This window comes from Arachis hypogaea, chromosome 11 (genome assembly GCF_003086295.3).
Source record: "Arachis hypogaea cultivar Tifrunner chromosome 11, arahy.Tifrunner.gnm2.J5K5, whole genome shotgun sequence".
Classification (NCBI taxonomy): domain Eukaryota; kingdom Viridiplantae; phylum Streptophyta; class Magnoliopsida; order Fabales; family Fabaceae; genus Arachis; species Arachis hypogaea.
The window spans coordinates 140662242-140686397 of record NC_092046.1 but is presented as its reverse complement, the minus strand read 5'-3'; the positions used below and the strand labels follow the sequence as shown (position 1 = coordinate 140686397).

The window sequence follows — 24156 nt, the reverse complement described above, 5'->3', positions numbered from 1 at the left end:
CAAAATTATTAATTTATATTTGTATTATATCACCTCACTATATCAAATACTATTCTTTCTCTTACTATATATTGTTTTCTATACACATACATGTCACGGTCTCATCGCCACTGTTATATTACCTTATTCTCTTTTCTCATTTCTTTTCTTCTCCTTCCACATTCTCTATATTACCTTATTCTCCTTTCTCATTTTTTTCTTCTCCTTCCACATTCTCTTCTTCCGATCGTTATTAATTATTACCAAGTATCATCATTGCAACTTTTACTGTTGTCTATCATTTTGATTTATAACTATCTATTATGTTAACTTTTATGAGTTGTTGAAATTTTGCTAAAAGAATTAAGACATAAAGCATTTAAAATTTTTTGAAATTATCAAAATTTGATGTCAATGATCTTAAAAAATAAAGTCAAAATATATTATTTTCAACCAAAATAATAAAAAATAGTACATAATTGTAAGTTTTTTAATTAATAATTATAAATTTAACCATAATTTATTATTTTCAAAATATATTATTTTCAACCATTGCTATCCACATTTGACTACTATTTTATAAGTTTCATAATTTATTTTATTGTGCACATCAATTAAACTATAATTTATTATTTTATTTTACATGTTTTGAAATAATCATTGTATTATAAGGATGAGATTAATTTTCATAATCTAATACAAATTTTCTTATTATTTTGTTTGTCATTTGAATACTATCCATAAAAAATAGTTAGTTAAAGTGAAACACTGTATAAAGAGAGATAAAAAACTTTTAGTCTTTTAGATTTATGTTTTGATTTGCTTTTTAAACCTCACTTAATATACTCAAATTTAATGGCTTTGATAGTGGTAATTTTTTGTAATTAATTAAAGAGTTTCAACTTTCTCTCTCTCTTTCTAACTCTCCTTACTAACTCTCCTTACGATTCTAAACAAATTTAATTTTGTTATTAAATAGTTTTTTTAAATTTAGAATATTTTAACTTCATATACAATAAGTATCTTTTAAATTATCTAATACATAAAAGGTTACATCTTTTTATATATCTTGAAAGTTAAAAATTAAAGTTAAATGATATTAGTTTTTATATTAAGTACAAAAATAAAAATTAAGTTTAAATGATATTAGTTCTTTTATTAAGGTAGAGAAACTTCATAAAAAGATAATATTAAATCTCATGTTCTTATATATGAGAACATGTACCATTTATTAGGGCAATTTACCTAAATAAATAAATTGGGTGAAAGCTTTACTCAAATATACAAAACAGAAATTCTTTATGTACATGTGCATTTTCACACTTCTATGTAAACCATGAGAAGCTACCACGGTTTCTGATTTGGTGTTTGTGGTTTGTGTGTAAACCGTGGCAAGCTCCAACGGTTTACGAAGAGAGAAAGCTAAGCATAAACCGTGGCAAGCTCCCACGGTTTATGAAGGAGGAATTTTTATTATAAACCATTTATTTTTAGATGTTTGATTGCATTAATGTGGTATCATTTAGACTTGCGCATGATAATTGTGACAGAATACATGTATATAATAGAAGCTCAAACCGCTTAAACTATCAAATACATAGCAGATAATATATTAGACAATTCTCAAACCTTTTTAACTATCAGTGAAGATTAGATTACATTAGATTAGTTTTGTTGGGTGCATGACATGACACAATAATGAAGTAACAGAAATGATAGTTAAAAAGGTTTGAGAATTGTCTAATATATTATCTGCTATGTATTTGATAGTTTAAGCGGTTTGAACTTCTATTATATACATGTATTCTGTCACAATTATCATGCGCAGTCTAAATGATACCACATTGATGCAATCAAACATCTAAAAATAAATGGTTTATGATAAAAATTTCTCCTTCATAAACCGTGGGAGCTTGCCACGGTTTATGCTTAGCTTTCTCTCTTCGTAAACCATTTGAGCTTGCCACGGTTTACACACAAACCACAAACACCATAATCCGTGGTAGCTTGCCACGGTTTATGTTAAAATCAGAAACCATGGTAGCTTCCCACAGTTTACATAGAAGTGTGAAAATGGACATGTACGTAAGGGATTTCTGTTTTGTGTATTTGAGTAAAGTTTTCACCCAATTTATTTATTTGGGTAAATTGCCCCATTTATTATATTACATATCATCTTTGTACCAAATACCATATAACAAAAGGTGAAAATCTATAAAGCCAATACAAAGAGTTGAGTACGACTTTAGTTTCTAATTTTTTGGACTATATTTACGCTCTAACAAACCATTTCATAAAGCAAATTATAAGAACAAAATAATCTTAAAATTTATTTTGAAAATTCTAATAACCTTCCACTAAAATAAAAACAGTTTTATTACTCCTATAACCATGATAACACATCTCTCAACAAAAAAATACAAGAGTGTCTGCAAATTGTTAATAAATCAGAAAATGGACTAAGTGAACATTAATATCTTCACATTTTTTACCATTCTCATATTTTGTTTAATTCTATATTAGTTTTAGTTTATATCCTTTATTTTATCAATGTCTTTACATTCTTCACCATCTTTATGTTTTGTTTAATTCTATGTTAGTTTTTGTCTATATTTTTTTGTTTAAATCGCCATTGTACTCTCACCAGTAGTTTGATTTCACTTTAATTATTCTATTAAAATTTTTTTATTTTTTTGAAAAATCTACCAATTTTGTTCTTCATGCATACTTTTACGTGTTTCTCTTACTATCGCCCTTCTCCTTTTTTCAACACCCTCAATTACATCTCCTCCATCGTCTTCCTTCATCCGCTGCAGTTATAAATTTTATTCGGTTTCACGCATAACTTCCACTTACATTTTTCTTTCTCTCTAGTTTACTTATTAATGTATATTTTTAGTTTTTCTTCTATCCTTTTAATTCATTCCTAACTCTTCACGTAAAAAATAGTTGTAACACCCTACTACACAGAGTTTTATGCTTAAGTCGTAGAACAGAGATAGTATGGTGTTATGGACCTCTAAAAAGTAAAATATATACATATAATTGTGAAAAAGAAAATATACTAGGAGCCTTGAAAAACGGGTAAAATAAAATCGCAAATAAAAAGCACAACGCTCTAGGAATAGGGTTACTTGCGTGCTAAGAAACCTAATAGAAAATGATAAAGATAATCAAAAGAGTAAAGGAAAGCCAAGGAAACAGCATAACTAGCTCCTGACTCAGCCTGCGAAGCCAAGGCTGGCCGGAGAATATATATACATACATATACAGATATCCCAAAATACTCAAAACTCAAAATAAGGTCCTAGCTCTCCCTTAACCTCTATGAAGAACAAAATAAACAAGTTTCTTGGAGAGCAAGCTAAGTACATAGGTACATATATATATAATCATAAAGCCCAAAATAACCCAGAGACTAATCCGCTTCAAGATCCAGACGCTTAGCGAGGAGCCTCTCGACCTGCATCTGAAAACAACAACACAGTATGGGATGAGAATCGGAGGTTCTCAGCATGGTAAAGGTGCCACACGTATAATAAATAAGGTCTTGGGAATGCCAGAGGCAATCCTAGAACTCCGTCGTATAATTGTAAAACTTAATTACTAAATAGAAGACATAAATAGGGGTAGGTAATCTAGACCTTCCTAGACTTGCTCAATTTTAAACCTAACATAACACCAAACCACTGCACTCTTTCCTCCGTTCCTCCGTCATCCATAATTCAACAGAGACAAGCAACCAAAACAAGTTCACGCACATGTAATAAGCAGATAGTGCAAATAACAAGTACAACAGATAGCAGAAGGTATATATTCAATTAGGCAAACCTAGAAAATGTATAGTAATCAAAACAAATAAATGCACGTGATGCATGTCTGTCCTATGGCTGATGAGGCTCATCTATCGGTTATTCAGCCAGTCCGACAAGTCCGAAAACCTTAGAATGTCCCCCGTTGCGCATCTCCATGAGTCTATGTATAGATTTCACATTCAATTATCATTCAAATCACTCAATGTGGGCTATCCATACCCGGAAATTTATACGTGTCTGGTCACCCTTATGATGTAGTGTCAACAGAGTATCGAGTTTCGACCTGGAACACGTGGTGGCAAGCCACGGTTCTTGCCGAGGAAAACTCGTATCTCAAATATCATTATTCATAAACCATTTCATTTTCATAATCAATGTATCATCATTTATCAAGCCATGGCATTAAACTTCATTTAACATTCTCATCTCCTTCATATAACTCATCATTTTGCCTCTTACTTCACCCCCAAGTTATCTTATTTTCCTAGCTTCAACTAACTACTGCACTTAGTACCATACCTTAAGTCTAAAAGGGAGAAAATGGAGGTTTAGAAGTGAAAATCTAATTTAAAATGTTAAAATCCAGTTTTGCAGCAAACAGGGGCCATGCGTGCGCATGGGCCACACGCACGCGTGGTGAAAATAGCACGTCACGCGTACGCGTGAGTCATGCGTACGCGTGATCATGCGCATTGGCCTCTCACGTGCACGCATGGCTATTCGCGCATGAGTCGTTAAAATGCCACACCACGCGTACGCGTGGATGTACGTTTTCCAAAAATTAGTAGAATGCCCAGAAAGCTGCATAACCAGTACTTTAACACCTGCATAACACAGTTTTATACACTAAACTTCCGTCGTCGATAACTTTCTCTACAAAATTTCATTTTTCACAAAATTGATATCGTTCAAAATCTTATAAAACCATCTTTCATTTGAAACAAACCACATTTCCATCCAATATTTGAGGAGCAAGTTATGAACTTTCATTTTCACCAAATTCATATTCCTTACCCATAAAACCTACATATTCTTAACATATCAAGTCCCTTTTCATTAATAATATCCACTAGTACATTAATATTCACACCAATACATAAAACTCATTAATCATAAATCCACCATTTCCAACCATAAGCTTCCATTTTAAAATTCATTAATTCATTCCCTTCATTCATTCATAACCAATCATAAATCAACTTCAACTAATTAAACAAGCCATAACCACCAAATCCCATCAACATATACCAACATCAACATCAACCCATCATTAATAATAAGTCCAAGAGCACACATTCAACAACATCAACAACTCAAGCTCATATATTCTAATTCAAATTCAATCATAAATTTATCCAATATCATCACAAAGCTAATCATTTAAAGCATTTAACCTTTTCAACTTAACCTATGGTTCTCTATCCTAGATTTTCACAACACCTTAAATGTTAAACGCGCGAAACCTAAACAATACCTTGGCCGATCACTTTATTCAATCTAAGGCAGCCTCACAAGCCAGAATACAGCCCCCAAGCTCAAAGAAACCAGCCACAAACCGAGCTTCAATCATCAATAAACCTCCAAATACTCCCTTTTCAATTCCAATGCATATATATGAGCTTAATTCACACCTAATACCCACATATATTCCAAATTCAGATTTTACCTAATGGATTCAAAATTAAATTAAAGTTTAGGGAATCTTTACCGCTCCTACACGCATAGCAACTCAAACCCAGTAAGTTCCACAAGCTAAATCGAACCTAGAACATCAAAATTGGCAAAATCTCACCATAGGATTTTAATTTCAAGAATAAAAAGGGGATAGAGATTCTGGAACAAAAATAGAGCTTACCGGTGAAATTAATCCGATAGAAATGTATAGCTCGATGCGCTGGACGCGTGGTCGCGAACGGTGCGGCGATCAGAGCTCAAACGGGGAAGTTGTGGTGGTTGGAGTGTTTGATGAGGGTTAGGGAACTCTCTTTCTCCCCCATTCTGTTTGGCGTCGCTGAAGCTAAATGAGGAAGAAGAAGCTGCTGCTTCTTTTAAGTTATGGGTCCGGTTGGACCCACGGGCCCAATTTGGACCCCAGTTCAATCGGTTCGGACATTTCGATCCAATTATGGGTCAAATTTTTGGAAATTGGTATCAAAATTCTCGTTTTGAGGAGCTCTATCCTATTTTGGTATTAGTTTTGTATTTTTAATTTTTCTAATTAAAATTCAATTTAATGACTAATTATTTACCGATTTTAGCAAGATTTACAATAGTTCTGTCTGTTTTTTTATTAATTTGATGTAAAAAAAATTATCTTATCAATTTGATGTAGAAAGAAAAAAAATTTATATAATATGTGTTCTTATATTTTTATTAATTTTTTTATAATTTTTTATCTAATTAAATAATCTTTTATTTAACATGTCAAGAATTAAACTTAACTTCTTTTATAATGAGTAGTTTTTGAATCATCTAATTTATAAAAAAATCACATCGTTTTATCTATTCTAAATTAAAAATTAAAAAATTAAAATTAATATTAGTACTTTTAGATTAACAGAATTAAAAAAAAATACAAAAATAATTCTCGAATAAAAATAAAAATGCAAAATTTTAAATCTCAAAATATAAAATAATTATAAGATAAAAAATTTACTTAAACATCATTTTTGTAAAATACTTTATGAATTGACATAAATATGAAATGAACTTTGAAATCATGATGTGAGCACTACTGTTATTCATCACCACAAAAATAAAAGATGACATTTAAATACATATTTTTTTTCTTTAAAAAGAAATTCAATAAACATATACCAAACGCTCTTCATTAAAAATAGTTATTTAAGTTCAAATCCATTCTTTCAAATTGTTGATACCATTCAAACTGAATATACTTTTTAAAGTTTTATGACGACCTTGAATAACAGGCCCTAATATTGAGAAGGTTTCGTATCCATGGTTACAAACAAAAAAAATTAAATTTATATAATCCAAGAGCAAGATAGAAGAAGATAGAAAAAATTATATAAATATTGACACAATTAATACCTATGTATTAATTACAGTAAGAAATCCGACTTTGATAATTATAATTTGTAAATATGAGGCTAATAGAATTATCTAAAAGATAAAAGAGAGTACTACCTGTATTTAGTGGAATAAAGAAGAGGACACCATAAATAAGGGTTGTGCATAAAATAAAAAAAGTAATCACAATATGAATGAAAGAAAGTTAATGGTAATTACATCTTATAACAATGTTACCTCAATCACTGTTTTGTAATAAGGTTAAAATGAGAATATGAAAGTTGGACACCATTCTCTCTATAGTCTCTTTATATATCACACATAAGAAATAGTTTATCTTTTTATTTTATCAATTTGATGTTAAATATTTTTATTTTATTTTATTAATTTGATATAAAAAGAAAAACAAAAATTTTATCTGATATGTGTTCTTATATTTTTTTTATTAATTTTTTATAATTTTTTTATTTAATTAAACAATCTTTTATTTAACATGTCAAGAATTAAACTTAATTTCTTTTATAATGAGTAGTTTTTGAATAATATAATTTATAAAAAAAATACATCTTTTTATCTATTCTAAAAATTAAAAAATTAAAATTAATATTAGTACTTTTAGATTAACAAAATTAAAATAAAATAAAAAAATAATTCTTGAATAAAAATAAAAATATAAGATTTTAAATTTCAAAAATATAAAATAATTATAAAATAAAAAATTTACTTAAATATATTTTTTGTAAAATACTTTATGAATTGACATAAATATAAAATAAATTTTGAAATTATGATGTAAGTACTCCTGTTTATCACCACAAAAATAAAAGATAATATATAAATACACAAATTTTTTCTTTAAAAAAATTCAATAAATATATACCCTCTTCATTAAGAATAGCTATTTAAGTTTAAATTCATTCTCTCAAATTATTGATAGTATTCAAACTGAATATACTTTAAAATTTTATGATAAACTTAAATAATAGGCATATACTTTCTCTTCTAATATTGAGAAAATTTCGTATCCATGGTTAGAACAAAAAAAATTAAAATTTATATAACCCAAGAGATAGAAGAAGACAGAAAAAAAGTATGTAAATATTGATACAATTAATACCTATATATTAATTACAGTAAGAGATTTTGATAATTATACTTTGTAAATATGAGGCTAATAGAATTAACTGAAAAATAAAAAAGTACTACCTATAGTTAGTGGAACGAAGAAGAGGACACCATGAGTGGGAGTTGTGCGTAAAATAGGTAACCCCAATATGAATGAAGGAAAGTTAATGGTAATTACATTTTATAACAGTTTTTAAAATGCAGTTACGTCAGTCACTATTTATTAATAAGGTTAAAATGGGAATACAAAAATTGGACACCATTTTTTCTGTAGTCTCTTTATGTATTGTTATAGAATAGATGTTGCCTTGTTTTATTCTCTTTTTTTTTTGTTTTCTTCTTCTATTCATCCCAATCGCAATTAATTATCACCGTATCATTATCCCAACTCTCATTTTTGTTTATCACTTCGATCCATAACTACTATTGTATTAACTTTTGAGTTATTAAAGATTTGCTAAAAGATTTTTTTTCTTTGATTTAGATATCTAGATGTATACCTATTATATAAATTCTTATCATTTTTCAGACTTACTTATTAATATTACTTTTAGACAAAATTTAAGATATCAAGTATTCAGATTTTTTGTTAATCAAATTATAAAATTTGTCAACAATTATAAAAAAATAATATCAAATATATTATATCTTCTTATAAAATTTGATTTAGCTACTATTAACATATACAATTCAATATAAAAATATTACATTATTGAATATCTCCCCTACTCTTAATACTTATTTGTAATAATTCTTAATCTTTCTCTAGATCTAATATGTCAACTTCTATGTCTCTAACTAATAAAATTTTTAAGATTTTCTAAAAGTTTCATTTAATTTCAAAACAAAATTATAATTTTTATATTATTTTTTTCTAATATTTTTAGAAAATTAATTTTTATGTTTTTAAATTATAAATTTGAGATAAAAAAAATTTAATGAATAATAAATTATTAATAAATAAAAATAAAAAAATTTATAAGTTATTTAATTTTTTTAATGTATAGAATAATAAAATTTAAATTAATTTAAGTATAATACTAAAATTATTACGTTGTTATTATATGTAACAATTAAGATAAAAATTTATAAATATTTATAAATTTATTATTTTTTAATATTATTTAATTTGAAGCAGATATAAAAATTTAAATTTAAAGAACTCTTCTTCTCGCATAATTTCAATTGTTAAAAATTTTTTCTTTTAATTTTATATTCAATATCTTAAATCATCTTTTGTTCCATTATTTTTTAAAAAAAAAATATTTTTATTTTCATTATTTTTTATCATTCTCCATACACATATTTATCATTATTTTTTTAATTAAATAAAATAAAGATAAGAATAAGAAATAAGACATGGGTAGAAGTTATGTGTAGAATAAAAAGGTAACTGTACAAATAATAAAGAAAAATTAACTAATAATTATATTTTTGACAAAATTTTAAGACAACAATTATATTAAACACTATTTATTAATAGGATTAGATGGAAAAGCGAAAATTGGATACCAAACTCTTCTATTCCCTTTATACATTGTCATAGATGCATTGTCATAGATATGATATGGTGGTAATTGATCGCGGTTGGGGTTAATAGAAGAAAAAAAATAAAAAAGGAGAATAAAACAAAGCAACATAATAGCGACGGCGAGACAATAATAGTTATGTATGTAAGAAGATAATAAGAGAAAATAATAGTGTATAATATGATGAGATAATATAATCAAAATAAAAATTAATAATTTTAAAATAATAATAAAATTAAGATAATTAAAGATGTTCAATATAAGATTACAGATGTTAGAAACAAGAGACTGAGAGCATAGTTGTCAGAACCAAACCGGTAATCGAACCGGTGAATTTACTGGGTCAATGGGTTACTAGTTCAACCGGTGGATCACTGGTCAAACCGGTTAACCCGGTATAATTAAATAATTATGTAAAATTTAATTATTTTTTTTTATTATAAGTACTTTTATTTTGTTTTTATAAAAATAATAATTATCAAATTTAATACTTTATTAATTAATTTATATTTATTGTATTATTATATTATTATAAGTAAAAACTTGCATACAGTTAATTTTTATGTAAAGTTGATATTTAAAAACAGTTAGATGATTTGACAAGTTTAACTAAATATCATTTAACGATTTTCAATTATTAACTTCATATGAAGACAACTGCATGTGAGTCTTTATCTATTATTATATACTACAAGTATTTATTGAAAAAATAATATTAATAGATATCATATAATCATAAAAAGAAAAAATAAATTATGGTTAATAATTTTTTTATCTTTTTAATATATATATATATATATATATATATATTAACAAAATTTATAGTTAAATAAAATATAATTGATTTAAAAATGAGTGACTTTAAAATTAAAATTAATTGAATATAAGTAAAATAAAAAATTGCTATATGTATTTATTAAAAATAATATTAATATATTATATAATTATGAAAAGAAAAAATAAGTGAGTTTATAATTATTGTTAAATAAAAATATAATTAATTTAAGAATGAGTGAGTTTATAACTAAAATTAAAATAAAATAAATAAAAGTAAACTATTTGATGAAAGATATATATATATATATATATATATATATATATATATATATATATATATATATATATATATATATATTATAATTTGCATATATTAATAAAAATCAACACAATTCAGCGGCAAGGGGAGGTTTTGATCTTCTAGAAGATAGGGGTTCGAACCCCATATCACACATTTTGGATAATTTTGCCTTTCAAACGGTTCGATCAGACCGGTCTTACCAAGTTTCACTGGTTCTCACCGGTTCACTCCGAGTTTGACCGGTTCATTCCGGTTTTATACCTTGTACGGTCCAAATATCAAACTGAATCGGTACTAAGTCCGGTTCACCGGCGGATCGGACCGGTTCTGCTAACTATGACTGAGAGAGTAATCTGAAAAGTGTATTATTGAGTTGTGTTGTACGGGTATTTATAGGCGCTAAATGAATCAAAGTAATAAAGACATAGAATCCTACAATTAATGTACAGATATACTATATAAATATAGACGATACTAATTTATCTAAATTGATTCTAATGATTCTCTAACATGATTCTCTAACATCCCTCCTCAAACTCAAGTGGGAGTTAAGGAGACCAACTTGAGTTTGGATAACAAAGTCCGGAAACGAGTCGGGTGATGAGCTTTCGTGAAGATATCAGTAGTTTGATCCAGTGTTCCAACAGCAATGAGATGAACAGCATCAATGAACAGCATCAATAAGAATACGTTGCCGAACAAAATGACAATCAATCTCAATGTGTTTGGTGCGTTCATGAAACACATCATTATGGGCAATCTGAATAGCACTGCGGTTATCACAAAAAACATCAGTAGGGGACGACTGAGGAGCACCCAGATCTTCGAGAAGCCAACGAACCGAGATAACCTCAACAGTGGTGTCAGCGAGGGCACGATATTCAGCTTCTGTGCTTGAGCGAGCAGTGAACGTTTGCTTCTTAGCACGCCAAGAAATGAGAGCGTCGCCAAGGAACAAACAGTAACCAGTAGTAGAACGACGATCAGTAGGATCACCAGCCCAATCAGCATCGGAGTATGCTTGAAGGGTCAAAGAGGAATGGGCAGAAAAATAAAGGCCATGAAATAGAGTGCCTTTGACGTAGCGAAGAATGCGAAGAACTGCCGCATAGTGAGTAGTACGAGGAGCGGTCAAGAACTGGCTGAGGACATGTACTGAATAGGCAATGTCTGGTCGGGTGACAGTCAAATAGACGAGACTGCCAACTAACTGTCGATATAGAGTCGGATTATCCAAAACAGTGCCATCCATAGAGGTAAATCGAACATTAGGCTCAATAGGAGTAGACTCAGTGCGACTATCTGTAATCCCAGCGCGAGCAAGAAGATCTGAAGCATACTTAGCCTGAGAGGGATAGATGCCATCATCTGTGGAGATGACCTCGAGACCAAGAAAATAGCTGAGAGAACCAAGATCTTTCATCTCAAAGGTATGGTGAAGTGAGGCCTTGAGATCAGAGATACCATCAACATCATCTCTAGTAATGATCATGTCATCAACATACAAAAGTAGAAGGACAACTCCACGTTCACTTTTACAAATGAAGAGGGCATTCTCATGAGGACTAGAAGTAAAACCAAGACTGCATATGGTAGTGCTCAACTTGTCGAACCATTCACGAGGAGCTTGCTTAAGTCCATAAAGTGCCTTGCGAAGGAGACAAACCTTACGAGAAGGACAAGGATATCCCGGAGGTGGTTTCATATAGACTTTCTTTTTCAAGTCCCATTAAAAAATGCATTCTTCACATCCATCTGACTGAGAGACCATTTTTTAACCGCAGCAATGGCAATGAGAGCTCTAACAGATGTAAGGCGAGCGACAGGAGCAAAAGTCTCTTCATAATCAATACCATACTCTTGCGTGCAACCTTGAGCAACCAAGCGTGCCTTATAATGGTCAATAGAGCCATCAGAACGAGTCTTGATCTTGTATACCCATCTACTGCCCACAACTTCCTGATCAGAAGGAGGATCAACCAACTCCCAAGTATGTACTTTTTCAAGTGCCTGTATTTCTTTCTGCATTACTTTTTACCAATTTAGATTTGTGGAGGCTTCTCTGAATGACTTAGGTTCATGTTGATGAAGAATAGTAGAAAAACAATGATAATCAAGAAGATGAGGAGGTGGATTCCTTACCCGAGAAGAACGAGTGGGAGGAGGAGGTATGACAGTAGGAGCGGAATCACCGTCCAGATTGGAATCATCGGGAGATGGGGAAGGCAGAGGGGCAGGAGCCTCGAGGGGTGGACTTGGGGTAGACCCTGTAGTATCATCACTAGGAAAGAGATCAACATTTGGGTTAGTAAAAAACGGTGACGGAGTAGAAGGAATGGACTCAAAAGAGGAAAAACTAGAGAACATGTGATGCTCCCAGAAGACAACATGACGAGATATATGAATACGGTGAGAGATAGGATCCCAACAACGATAACCCTTATGTTCAGAAGCATAACCAAGAAAACAACACATGCGAGCCCGAGGTTCAAGCTTATTATGTTCATGAGGCTGAAGAAGGACAAAGCAGACACAACCAAAAACACGGAGGGAACTGTAATCGGGAAAAGTACGATAAGACGCTCAAAGGGGGTAGTGTTACCAAGAACAGAAGAAGGGAGTCAATTGATAACATGAACAGCAGTGAGAACAGCTTCACCCCAAGCACACTCAGGACAGGAAGAGAAAATAAGCATCGCACGGACAGAGTCAAGAATATGACGGTGTTTACGCTCAACTCTGCCATTTTGTTGAGAGGTACCAGGACAAGAAAACTCGGATAAAGTACCCTGTTCAGCGAGGAAATTTAAAAGTTTGGAGTCACGATATTCCATAGCATTATCACGTCTGAAAATTTTAATGACCTTTGAAAATTGAGTTCGAACCATAGTAGCAAAGTTAATGTAAATCTGAGGCAACTCACAACGATTAGTCATCAAATAAACCTAAGTAAAACGTGAATAATCATCAATAAAGACGACAAAATATCGAGCCCCTCCCATAGAAGCGGTGGGAGCGGGGCCCAAACATCAGAATGAATAAGATCAAAAGGAGAGCATGCAATAGAGGAATTATTATTAAAGGATAAGCCAGGTTGTTTTGTAGTGCGACAAGAAATTCAATCTAAAGACTCATTTTGAACTTGACCTAAAACACCTGTAGATATAAGAGGACGCAATTTTCCTAAGGAGCTATGGGCAAGACGACGGTGCCACAAGTGAAGAGTAAATGGAGAGGAAGCAGCACAGAGATTTGTAGAGGGAACATGAAAGTTCTCGAGCTCAAATAAGTGTCCGACCTTACAGCCAGTCCCGATGATCTTTCCCGTCCGACGATCCTGCACACGACAATCAGAAATAGAAAAAATAACATCAAAACTGAGTTCAACAAGCTGACCGACAGAGATAAGATTAAAATTCAATTTTGGAATAAAATAAGCATCAGAGAGATGAATATTGGACTGGGAAATAATCTCGTGATGTGTTGCATGCAAGAGGGAACCATTAGCAGTGTTGACAGAAGGTGCATTTGTAGTGGGAGACAATGACAAAAAAAGATGACGCAGAGGAGACATATGATTAAAACAACCAGAGTCAAAATACCATTTAGAATTACCTAGAGGGGTGGAAAGAGTAGCGGGGGTATTAACAGAAAAAGAGAGAAGTTGCTTAAGAAGGGTTTCAATATCTGATGGAGATATAGAAGGTGTGTTGAGAGATGTGGAAGAGGTGGACTCAGTAGCAGCAGCAGCAGTAGAGGCAGGCACATGCAGAGAGTTGTTGGGGCGAGGTTGATACTTGTTCTGATCTGAATGTGGTGTTCGAGTAGGACAGATAGCAATCAAGTGACCCGAGAGCTTACAATAATGGCAGAATAGTTTCGGGCAGTTGGAGCCAATGTGGCCTTTTTGTTTGCACTTACGACATTCAATAGAAGGACAGTCAGAGAAGGAATGTCCAGGCCGGTTACAGTTGCAACAGATTTTACCTTTAATATCGGTGGCAACAAAGACAGTTTCACTTCTAGAACGAAGCAATCCCAAGCGCGTTTCTTCAGACTTGAGATGAGGAAGAGCATCTTAAAGACTAGGCAAGGGATTCTGATGAAGAAGAGAAGCCATGACCGGCTCATAGTCATCAGTAAGTGCCATCAGAAATTGGATGAGACGTGTCCGGTTCTGATAATCGTCATATGCCTTAGCATCAGTGGGATCTTTAAGAATAGGCTCACAAGAGGTCAACTGATCCCAAATAATCTCCATCTTAGCAAGAAAATCAAAAACTGCTTGGCCACGTTCTTGCTTGAGGCTATGAAGTTCCTTAAGCAGTTGGTACTGATGAGAGAGATCAGAAATAGTGTAACGTTTCGCCAAATGATCCCATACCTCTTTAGCAGTTTCAAAACGCCCAAACTGTAAATGAATGCCAGGAGTAGAAGTGTTGCGGAACCAAGTGATAATCTGATGATTTTTACTATCCCAATCTTCCAATTTCTCTGCATAGTCCTTTTCCTTCTCAGCATCCTCCTTTGATTTGGAGGCACCATCTTTGGATTTGTCAGTCACAGTTGGCTTAACCGGACAGGCAATATCACCAGTCACATATCGCCATAATTTTCGCCCTTTAAGAAATCCTCTCATAGCTTCAACCCAATGTGCATAGTTGGAGCCATTAAGGATAACAGGGATAGGCTGAAAGACATATAATTTTTCCATAGTAATAGAAGAAATAGCAAAGGGAAGAATAAAACTGCAAATTCGGGACAAAAAACGAGAAAATGGAGTGCAGAATCGGAAAGAGCTCACCAAAAAATCTTAGGGAAGGTCCCACTTGTCTGCCACGTCAGCGCCACGTCAGCAGTCACGTCAGCGCCACGTCAGCGAGACAAGGACAAGTGGCGGCACCTGAGAGGAGGGAGAGAGACACGCTGGCAGCCAGATGGAAGCGCGGGTCAAAGGCGGGTCGGGCCGGGCGTGCGCGGGTCGGGGCCGGCGTGCGCGGGTCGGGGCCGGCGTGCGCGGGTCGGCCAAGGAGCAGTTGACACGTGGCAGCGCGATGATCGTCCGATTGGAGCCGAGATCCAACGGCTGTTGAACCTTCAGAAGGAGAAACAATGGAGGCGGGCAGCAGGATTCCGGCGGCGCATGACGGCGCGTCCGGTGGCTGATGGTGGCGATCTCGGCGGCGTTGGAAAGCTGACGAAGAGAAGAACACGATGATGCCGGAGGTGACAAACCAAAGCGTCAAAAACAGATCGAAAAATGAGAGCAAAGAGGCACGGGTGGAATCTGGAAGGAAGATCAACCTAGTCGTAGCAGCGTCTTTCGGCGGCGCGTGGCGGCGCATCTGGCGGCGGATGGCGGCGGTTCTGATTGCGTTGGAATCACGGCGACAAGACGAACAAGATGGTTACGGGGGTGACGAACCAAAGCGTCGAAAAGGGAACAAAAAAAAAGGCCAAAGAACACTGCCGGAAAGGAAAAAACAATGGGGCTATGAACTAATATTCATTGAAAAAAAAGACCTAAACTCTTGATACCATGTTAGAAACAAGAGACTGAGAGAGTAATCTGAAAAGTGTATTATTGAGTTGTGTTCAGAGGTACAATATACAAGGGGTATTTATAAGTGCTAAATGAATCAAAGTAATAAAGACATAGAATCCTACAATTAATGTATAGATATACTATATAAATATAGACGATATTAATTGATCTAATTTGATTCTAATGATTCTCTAATAACAGAAATAATTTTTTATCTATTAGAATTATGTATAAGAAAAAGAATGTTTTGAATATGAATATAAATTTTTAAATTTCTTTCAAATTAAATAGAATTGAGAAAATAAATAAATTTAATATATAAATAATTAATTTATTAATAATGTTAATAAATTTTTATCTTGATTTTGTTACACATAGTAATAACAAAATCCTTTTCTTAAGTTTTTAATTTAAATTTATTTATTTTATATTTTTTATATATATTAAATAATTTAAAATATTTTTTTTGTAATTTATTTTTTAGTTATTGATATTAAATTTATAATTTTAGAAATAAAAATATAAAAATATTTTTTTAACGCAATACAAAAGCGGCTGAACAGGCACGGCACCTAGTCAATATATAATGTGAGTACATGAAGTTTAGTTCAATTTTTTTTCCTATTTTAACTCTGCCAACATAATTTAAAACTAACCTTGCAATTATGCATTTTACTAACTGTTACAAAAAATTTACGCATAACTTCTTCCTTAATCCTTCGCTCAAATAATCAACATTTTTTTTAATTTTTTTATTATTTCTCTAATTTTATTTATCTCTCTTATTCAACTCTAATATTTTCAACCTTTGAATAACTTTTTAAATAGTTTCATAAAATAGATGATGACTATACCAAATGTTGATTTTCGAGCCATGTATAAAAAAAAAAAAGAATAATTAGAATAAAAGAAAGTGTTCAATCATCAGTCAATAGTGATAAGTAATTTTTTGTAGATCTAATTATATTTTGAGATATTTATTTAAATTATATTTTGTTTAGTTTTATGTTAATTTAGTTTGTACTTTGTACTATTTTGTTCTTAGTACATTATACTCTCACTCTAATTATTCTATTAGAGTTTTTGTCGTAGTTTCTTAAAAAACAAAAAAAGCTAATAACAAAAATTAACAAAAATAGAATAATTAGTATTGATTTTTTCTCACACAATACATTTGTTTGTCAAAATAATTTTTCACAAGATCTATATTTTAAATATTTTATGTATTTATCATTCATATACTCGTATGTATGATAAGGTAGATTATGTTAAATAATCTATATTGTATGACTCCAATCTATATATGTGTATATATGTTTATATATATCATATTTTATTATTGACTAAATTCGAACCAAATAGAAAATAAAGTCAAATATTTATGTTTATTTTATCATATTTCGATGGTATTATAATTTGTTCTTACAAAAGAAAAAAAATAAAATATTCATGTAAAAATATTGATATAATTTTTTAATAATAAATTTTTAATTAAAATATATTACTTTGCTATAATTTTTTAATAAATAATTTTTATGTAGAGTACATTAGGAGTACATCATATATAAGATGTAATTCCATACTAACTTCATGTTATTTCACAAACTACCATAACCAATTCATTTTATATATATATAAACTCACATGTATGATAAAGTAGCTTCTGTTAAATAATCTATATTTTATGACTTTAATCTATATATGTGTATATATATCTATATATATCATATTTTATTATTGAACAAATTCGAACAAAATAGAAAATAAAACTAAATATTTATGTTTACTTTATTTTACTATATTTTTTAATAAATATTTTTTTATGTAGAGTACATTAGGAGTACATAATATATAAGGTGTAATCCTATACTAAATTAATGTTATTTCACAAACTGCCATAACCAATCCATTATATATATATATATATATATACTCATATGTATGATAAGGTAGGTTATGTTAAATAATCTATATTGTATGACTTTAATCTATACATGTATATATATGTCTGTATATATCATATTTTATTATTGACCAAATTCGAACCAAATAGAAAGTAAAGCCAAATATTTATGTTTATTTTATCATATCTCGATGATATTATAATTTGTTCTTGCAAAAAAAAAATTTAATAAAATATTCATATAAAAAATATTGGTATAATTTTTTAATAATAAATTTTTTATTAAAATATGTTACTTTGCTATATTTTTTAATAAATATTTTGTATGTAGAGTATATCAAGAGTATATAATATATAAGGTGTAATTCCATACTAAATTCATGTTATTTCACAAACTGTCATAACTCATAACCAATCCATTTTATATATACTAACTCAACAGGCACTGCCGTACTTGTTTCAGTCACTTTTGTATTGAGTTAAAAAAATATTTTTATATTTTTATTTTTAAATTTATAAATTTAATATTAATAATTAAAAATATAAAATAAATAAATTTAAATTAAAAAATTAAGAAAAAAATTTTTGGTTATTATGTATAACAAAATCAAGATAAAAATTTATTAACATTATTTATAAATTAATTATTTATATATTAAATTTATTTATTTTCTCAATTCTATTTAATTTAAAATAAATTTAAAAATTTATATTCATATTCAAAACATTCTTTTTCTTATACATAATTCTAATAGATAAAAAATTATTTCTGTAATCTTATATTGAACATCTTTAATTATCTTTAATTTTATTATTATTTTAAAATTATTAATTTTATTTTGATTATATCATCTCATCATATTATACACTATTATTTTCTTTTATTATTTTTTTACATATATAACTATTATTGTCTCGCCGTCACTATTATGTTGCCTTGTTTTATTCTCCTTTTTTGTTTTTTTCTTCTATTAACCCCAACCGCAATCAATTACAACCATATCATATTACCCTTATCGCAGCTCTCATTTTTATTTGTCACTTTGATTCATACATATCTGTTGTGTTAAGTTTTTAGTTGTTAAAGATTTGTTAAAAGAATTATTTTTTTGTTTGATTTAGATATCTAGATGTATAACTATTATAAATATACTTATTTTTCATACTTACTTGTTAAGTCATATTTTATTATTTTAAAAAAAATTAAGATATCAAGCATTCAAAAATTTTGTATAGAATAATTAAATAAAAAATAAAAAAATTTATTAGTTATTTAATTTATTTAATATATAGAATAATTGAATTTAAACTAATTTAGGTATAATACTAAAATCATTATGTTATTACTATGTGTAACAATAAAGATAAAAATTTATAAATATTTGTAAATTTATTTATTTCTCAATTATATTTAATTTGAAGCAGATATAAAAATTTATATTTAAATCACTCTTTCTCTCGTATAATTTTAATAGCTAAAAAAATTTATTTTTTATAATTTTATATTCAACATTTTAAAGTATCTTTAGTCTTATTATTCTTTTAGAATTTTTAATTTTTGTTTTTATTATTCTTTTTTTATCATTATCTATCTACATATGCCTCACTACCACTCTTATATTAGCTTGTTCTCTCTTCCTTCATCGGTTTTTATTCTCTTTCTATCTTCTCTTCAATCACAATTAGTTGTCAACATATATTAGTTCATAATTATTACATTCAGAAGTGAATACTACTTTAAAAATAAAAATTCAAAAAATTCCGTAACTCTTATGTGAATCATCTACACTCCTATAAATGTAAAGAATGAGTAAATTTAACTTTTTTTATTATGAGTTTTTTTATTATTTGATACATTCAAAGTCACATATTTTTATTTATGATAAAAATTAAAAATTAAAGTTAAATGGCATTAGTAATTTTTGGTTTAATAAAATTAAAATAAAGTACAAAAATAAGGATAAAAACTAAAAAAATAGATGGTTCTAGAAAAGAATAATGTTAAATTTTATGTCATTATGTATGAGAACAGTGATTTATTTAAATTTTACAATTTAATTTATCCTTAGGTACTCCTGAGGACAAGTGCTCTGTTAGGGTTTTCTAGAGCTCTGTTAGGGTTTTTAACAAAGTCTTTGCTGCCGTCAAGACTACACTGTCAACGTCAATTAAATTTCAACATAAATTTCTGACTACTAGTTTGACAAAGATAATCTACGTAATTGGCTGAGGCAAGAAGGGATGAAGATCGGATCGAGGAAGACAACCGAAAAGGAGGTAGGAATGCGATTCTGCTGGAAGAGGCATACATATCAGAAGGTATTAACGCTTGCTCCAATAGTCTCTATGGCAGACTCTTTGCTTCCAAAACCTTCTCAGTTGGAACCATGAGGAATGCTTTAAAGGCTATATAGGGAAATCCAGAGGGATTTAGCATGAGTGACAAATGGGACAATTACTTCCAATTCTTTTTTAATAAAGAGGTAGATGTCTTGCGTATTGAACGTGGTTCTCCATGGCTATTCAAGGATTACGTGCTCCATGTCAAGAGATGGAAGGAAGATCAGAACGGTGATGAAGAGATTGTTTCCAATTTTTCAGTTTGGGTTCAATTTTGGGATTTGCCAGAATCGTTTAAAATCCTCGAACTTGGACGTAAATTGGGAGAGAGGCTAAACACAGTGTTAGAGGTAGGTAAATTTCATATGAGAGGCAGAGAAACTAGGATTGTAAAGGCCAAGATCAATATTGAAGCTACCAAGAAAGTGATGGATCAGTTAATTGTTGCAGGACCTAATAAAAAGGAGGTAGAGGCAGCATTGCGCTATGAGAGACTTGGAAATTTCTGTACCTACTGCGCAAAATTGGGGCCCGAGGTGAAAAACTACCATGATCTACTGAAGGACACGGAGAGTGATAGGTTAAAAGAGGATGACATTGGCGAATGGGTTAAAGCCAGCCAAGTTGGAATACGAATTAACTCTAAAAGAGAAAGAACGTTCAATAACTCAGCCCAGAATCAGAATAAGGCTACTAAATATAAGAAAAAGCCGGTCTTAAACTGCTTATTAGAGAAATTTGCAGGAATGTCAATGCAAGAGGAGGAACAAAGTTTGAAACCACAAAACGCTAGCAATAAGGCAGCACCTGAGTCACCTCAATCAGCCAACTCTAGAACAGAATGTATGGAGGTTATCATAGCTGGTCAGTCCAATGCCAAGGAGGATGAAGGACAACCTATGCAATTCACTATTGTGCAATGTCTCACAACAGAGGAAGGCAGGAAGTGAAAAAAATTAGCAAGACAAGGTACTGGAGGGTTAGAGACTAAAGCTGGATCTAAAAAAAGGTTGATGAGTGGTATAGTTGACGGATCTACAAAGAAAGCAAGAACAGAGGATGAAAATGCAGTTGAACAGGGGGTGGAGGGTGCCAGCCTACAAATGGCACCCAAGGCGCCATGAGAACTATAGTTTGGAATTGTCGGGATTTGGGGAGACCCCTGACAATTCACACCCTAAAAGGGATATGTAATTCCCACTCCCCTGAGATTGTGTTCATAAGTGAAACAAAGAACCAATCTTGACAGGTGGAAGCAAAACTCCGGGCATGCAGCTATGAAAACTGGCATATTGTTAACCCGTCAGGAATGACAGGAGGACTTGCGCTAGCTTGGAAGGACAGCATCAATGTTCAAATTATAAACAGCAGGGAATTCTTTGTAGCAGCTGATGTTAAGGACTTCGGAAACAATGGGGTATGGACGTTTATTGGTGTCCATTTGAGCTGTTCAGAACAAATTTGAGCCTTACAGTTTGAGGAGCTTACAACAATGAGTCAACAACGGGAAGAAAAAGTGGTAATAGCGGGAGATTTTAATGCTATAATAAGTCAAGCGAAAAAGGAGGGTGGAGGCCAAAAATCAGCAACTACCATTGCAACATTCATTAATTTTATTGATAGCAACGAATTAGTGGATATTGGAATGGTGGGGCGGCCTTTCACGTGGACAAACCGAAGACAAAGAGAGGATTTGGTGAAGGAGAGGCTTGACCGCTATTTAGTAGGGATGGGATGGAAGTTGAAGTTTCCAATGCAGTGGTGCACAGGCTCACAGAATTAGGCTCGGATCATGCTCCTATCTTGATGGAAACTGAACCTCAATCCTGGCATAGTAAAAGGCGTTTTAAATACCAGGAATGTTGGTGTGAAGAAGATAATGTCAAAAGAATTGTCAGCGAAGTGTGGAAAATAGAAGTAGTAGGCTCGGCTATGTTCTCCTTGGCCCAAAAGTTGAAAGAATGTAAACATAGATTAGTTCAATGGCAGATAACTCACAAAGAAAACTCTCAGAAAGAAATTGAGGACCTTCAAGCTAGCCTAGAGGAGCTGCGGATGGCTGGAATCAATGGGGAGAGGAGATTACCAGATTGGAAGAGAAGTTGGAGCTAGCATATATGAAAGAAGAGAGCTATTGGAGAGAAAAATATAGAGTCAAAAGGCTAAAAGAAGGAGATCAGAACACCAGATTCTTTCACCAGAAATTTCAATCAAGGGTGCGAAGGAACAGAATTTGGAGATTAGTTAGGAGGAACAATGAGATTGCATCGAAACCGGAGGATATTGCAAAGGTAGCTGAAGACTACTTCTGCGATATTTTTACTTCTTCTTGTTCGATTGATCCGAATCCATATTTGGAGGATTTGGGGCCTAAGGTTACAGCTTCCATGAACCGTAGGCTCCAAAGGCCGTAACTATGGACGAGGTCAAAAGAGCTACGTTCAGTGTTCATGCTCAGAGTGCTCCTGGTGATGACGGGTTTACAGCTAAGTTTTTTCACTTTTTCTGGGATATAGTTGGAGGTGACATTTTTAAGGCAGTGCGAAGTTTCTTTCAACAGTGGCAGAATTCTAAAAAGCTTCAACCATACTCAAATTTGTTTGATTCCAAAGGTGCCAGATGCCAGTGACATGACTCAGGTACGACCGATTAGTTTGTCCTCAGTTATGTATAAAATTATTTCTAAAGTTATGGTGTACTGACTACAAGGTATTATGAATAAAATCATAAGCCCAAATCAGAGTGCTTTTCTCAAAGGTAGACTCATTTCAAATAATATTCTAATTGCCCACAAATGTATGCACTATTTGAAAAATAAGAGAAGTGGAGCAGATCATGAGATGGCTATTAAACTAGATATGAGCAAGGCTTATGATGGGTTGAATGGCACTTCTTATGGTACATCGTGGAAAAGCTGGGCTTTAATGCTAAATGGATTAACTGGACTAAGGAATTAGTAATTACTGTTTCTTACTCTGTTGTTGTGGAAGGGCAATCTTTTGGCTACTTTAGGCCAAATAGGGGCATTGATGAGCGGATAATTTATACGCTTTTTGACATTGTTTTTAGTATGTTTTTAGTAGGATCTAGTTACCTTTAGGGATGTTTTCATTAGTTTTTATGTTAAACTCACATTTCTAGACTTTACTATGAGTTTGTGTGTTTTTCTGTGATTTCAGGTATTTTCTGGCTGAAATTGAGGGACTTGAGCAGAAATCAGATTCAGAGGTTGAAGAAGGACTGCTGATGCTGTTGGATTCTGACCTCCCTGCACTCAAAATGGATTTTCTGGAGCTACAGAACTCGAAATGGCGCGCTTCCAATTGCGTTGGAAAGTAGACATCCAGGGCTTTCTAGAAATATATAATAGTCCATACTTTGGCCAAGAATAAATGACGTAAACTGGCGTTCAACGCCAGCTTTCTAACCAAATCTGGCGTCCAGCGCCAGAAAAGGAGCCAAAACCAGAGTTGAACGCCCAAACTGGCACAAAAGCTGGCGTTCAACTCCAAGAAAGACCTCTACACGTGAAACACAAAAGCTCAGCCCAAACACACACCAAATGGGCCCCAGAAGTGGATTTATGCATCAATTACTTACTCATGTAAACCCTAGTAGCTAGTTTATTATAAATAGGACCTTTTACTATTGTATTTGGCATCCTGGATTGTATTTTGATCCTGTGATCATGTTTTGGGGGCTGGCCATCTCGGCCATGCCTAGACCTTTCACTTATGTATTTTCACGGTAGAGTTTCTACACTCCATAGATTAAGGTGTGGAGCTCTGCTGTTCCTCAAAGATTAATGCAAA

General features: G+C 31.6%; 1 protein-coding gene and 1 long non-coding RNA gene across 2 annotated transcripts; both read right to left on the bottom strand.

Annotated features, from left to right (window-relative positions):
- Positions 1–3167: 3167 nt before the first annotated feature.
- On the bottom strand, positions 3168–5816 carry LOC112724097 (uncharacterized). Its single transcript, XR_003163302.3, has 4 exons — positions 5650–5816; positions 5503–5557; positions 5269–5425; positions 3168–3448 (listed from the first exon to the last, which is right to left on the bottom strand). It is a non-coding gene; the product is annotated as an uncharacterized lncRNA (long non-coding RNA).
- Positions 5817–14634: 8818 nt separating this feature from the next.
- Positions 14635–15270, bottom strand: LOC114924703 (uncharacterized). The gene has a single exon (XM_029289985.1). The coding sequence runs from the start codon at positions 15268–15270 to the stop codon at positions 14635–14637; it is 636 nt and encodes a 211-aa protein (XP_029145818.1).
- Positions 15271–24156: the final 8886 nt, after the last annotated feature.

What these genes read in the sequence shown, in the direction of transcription:
- LOC114924703 (XM_029289985.1), bottom strand. Translation starts at nt 15,270, where the DNA reads ATGGAAAAATTATATGTCTTTCAGCCTATCCCTGTTATCCTTAATGGC.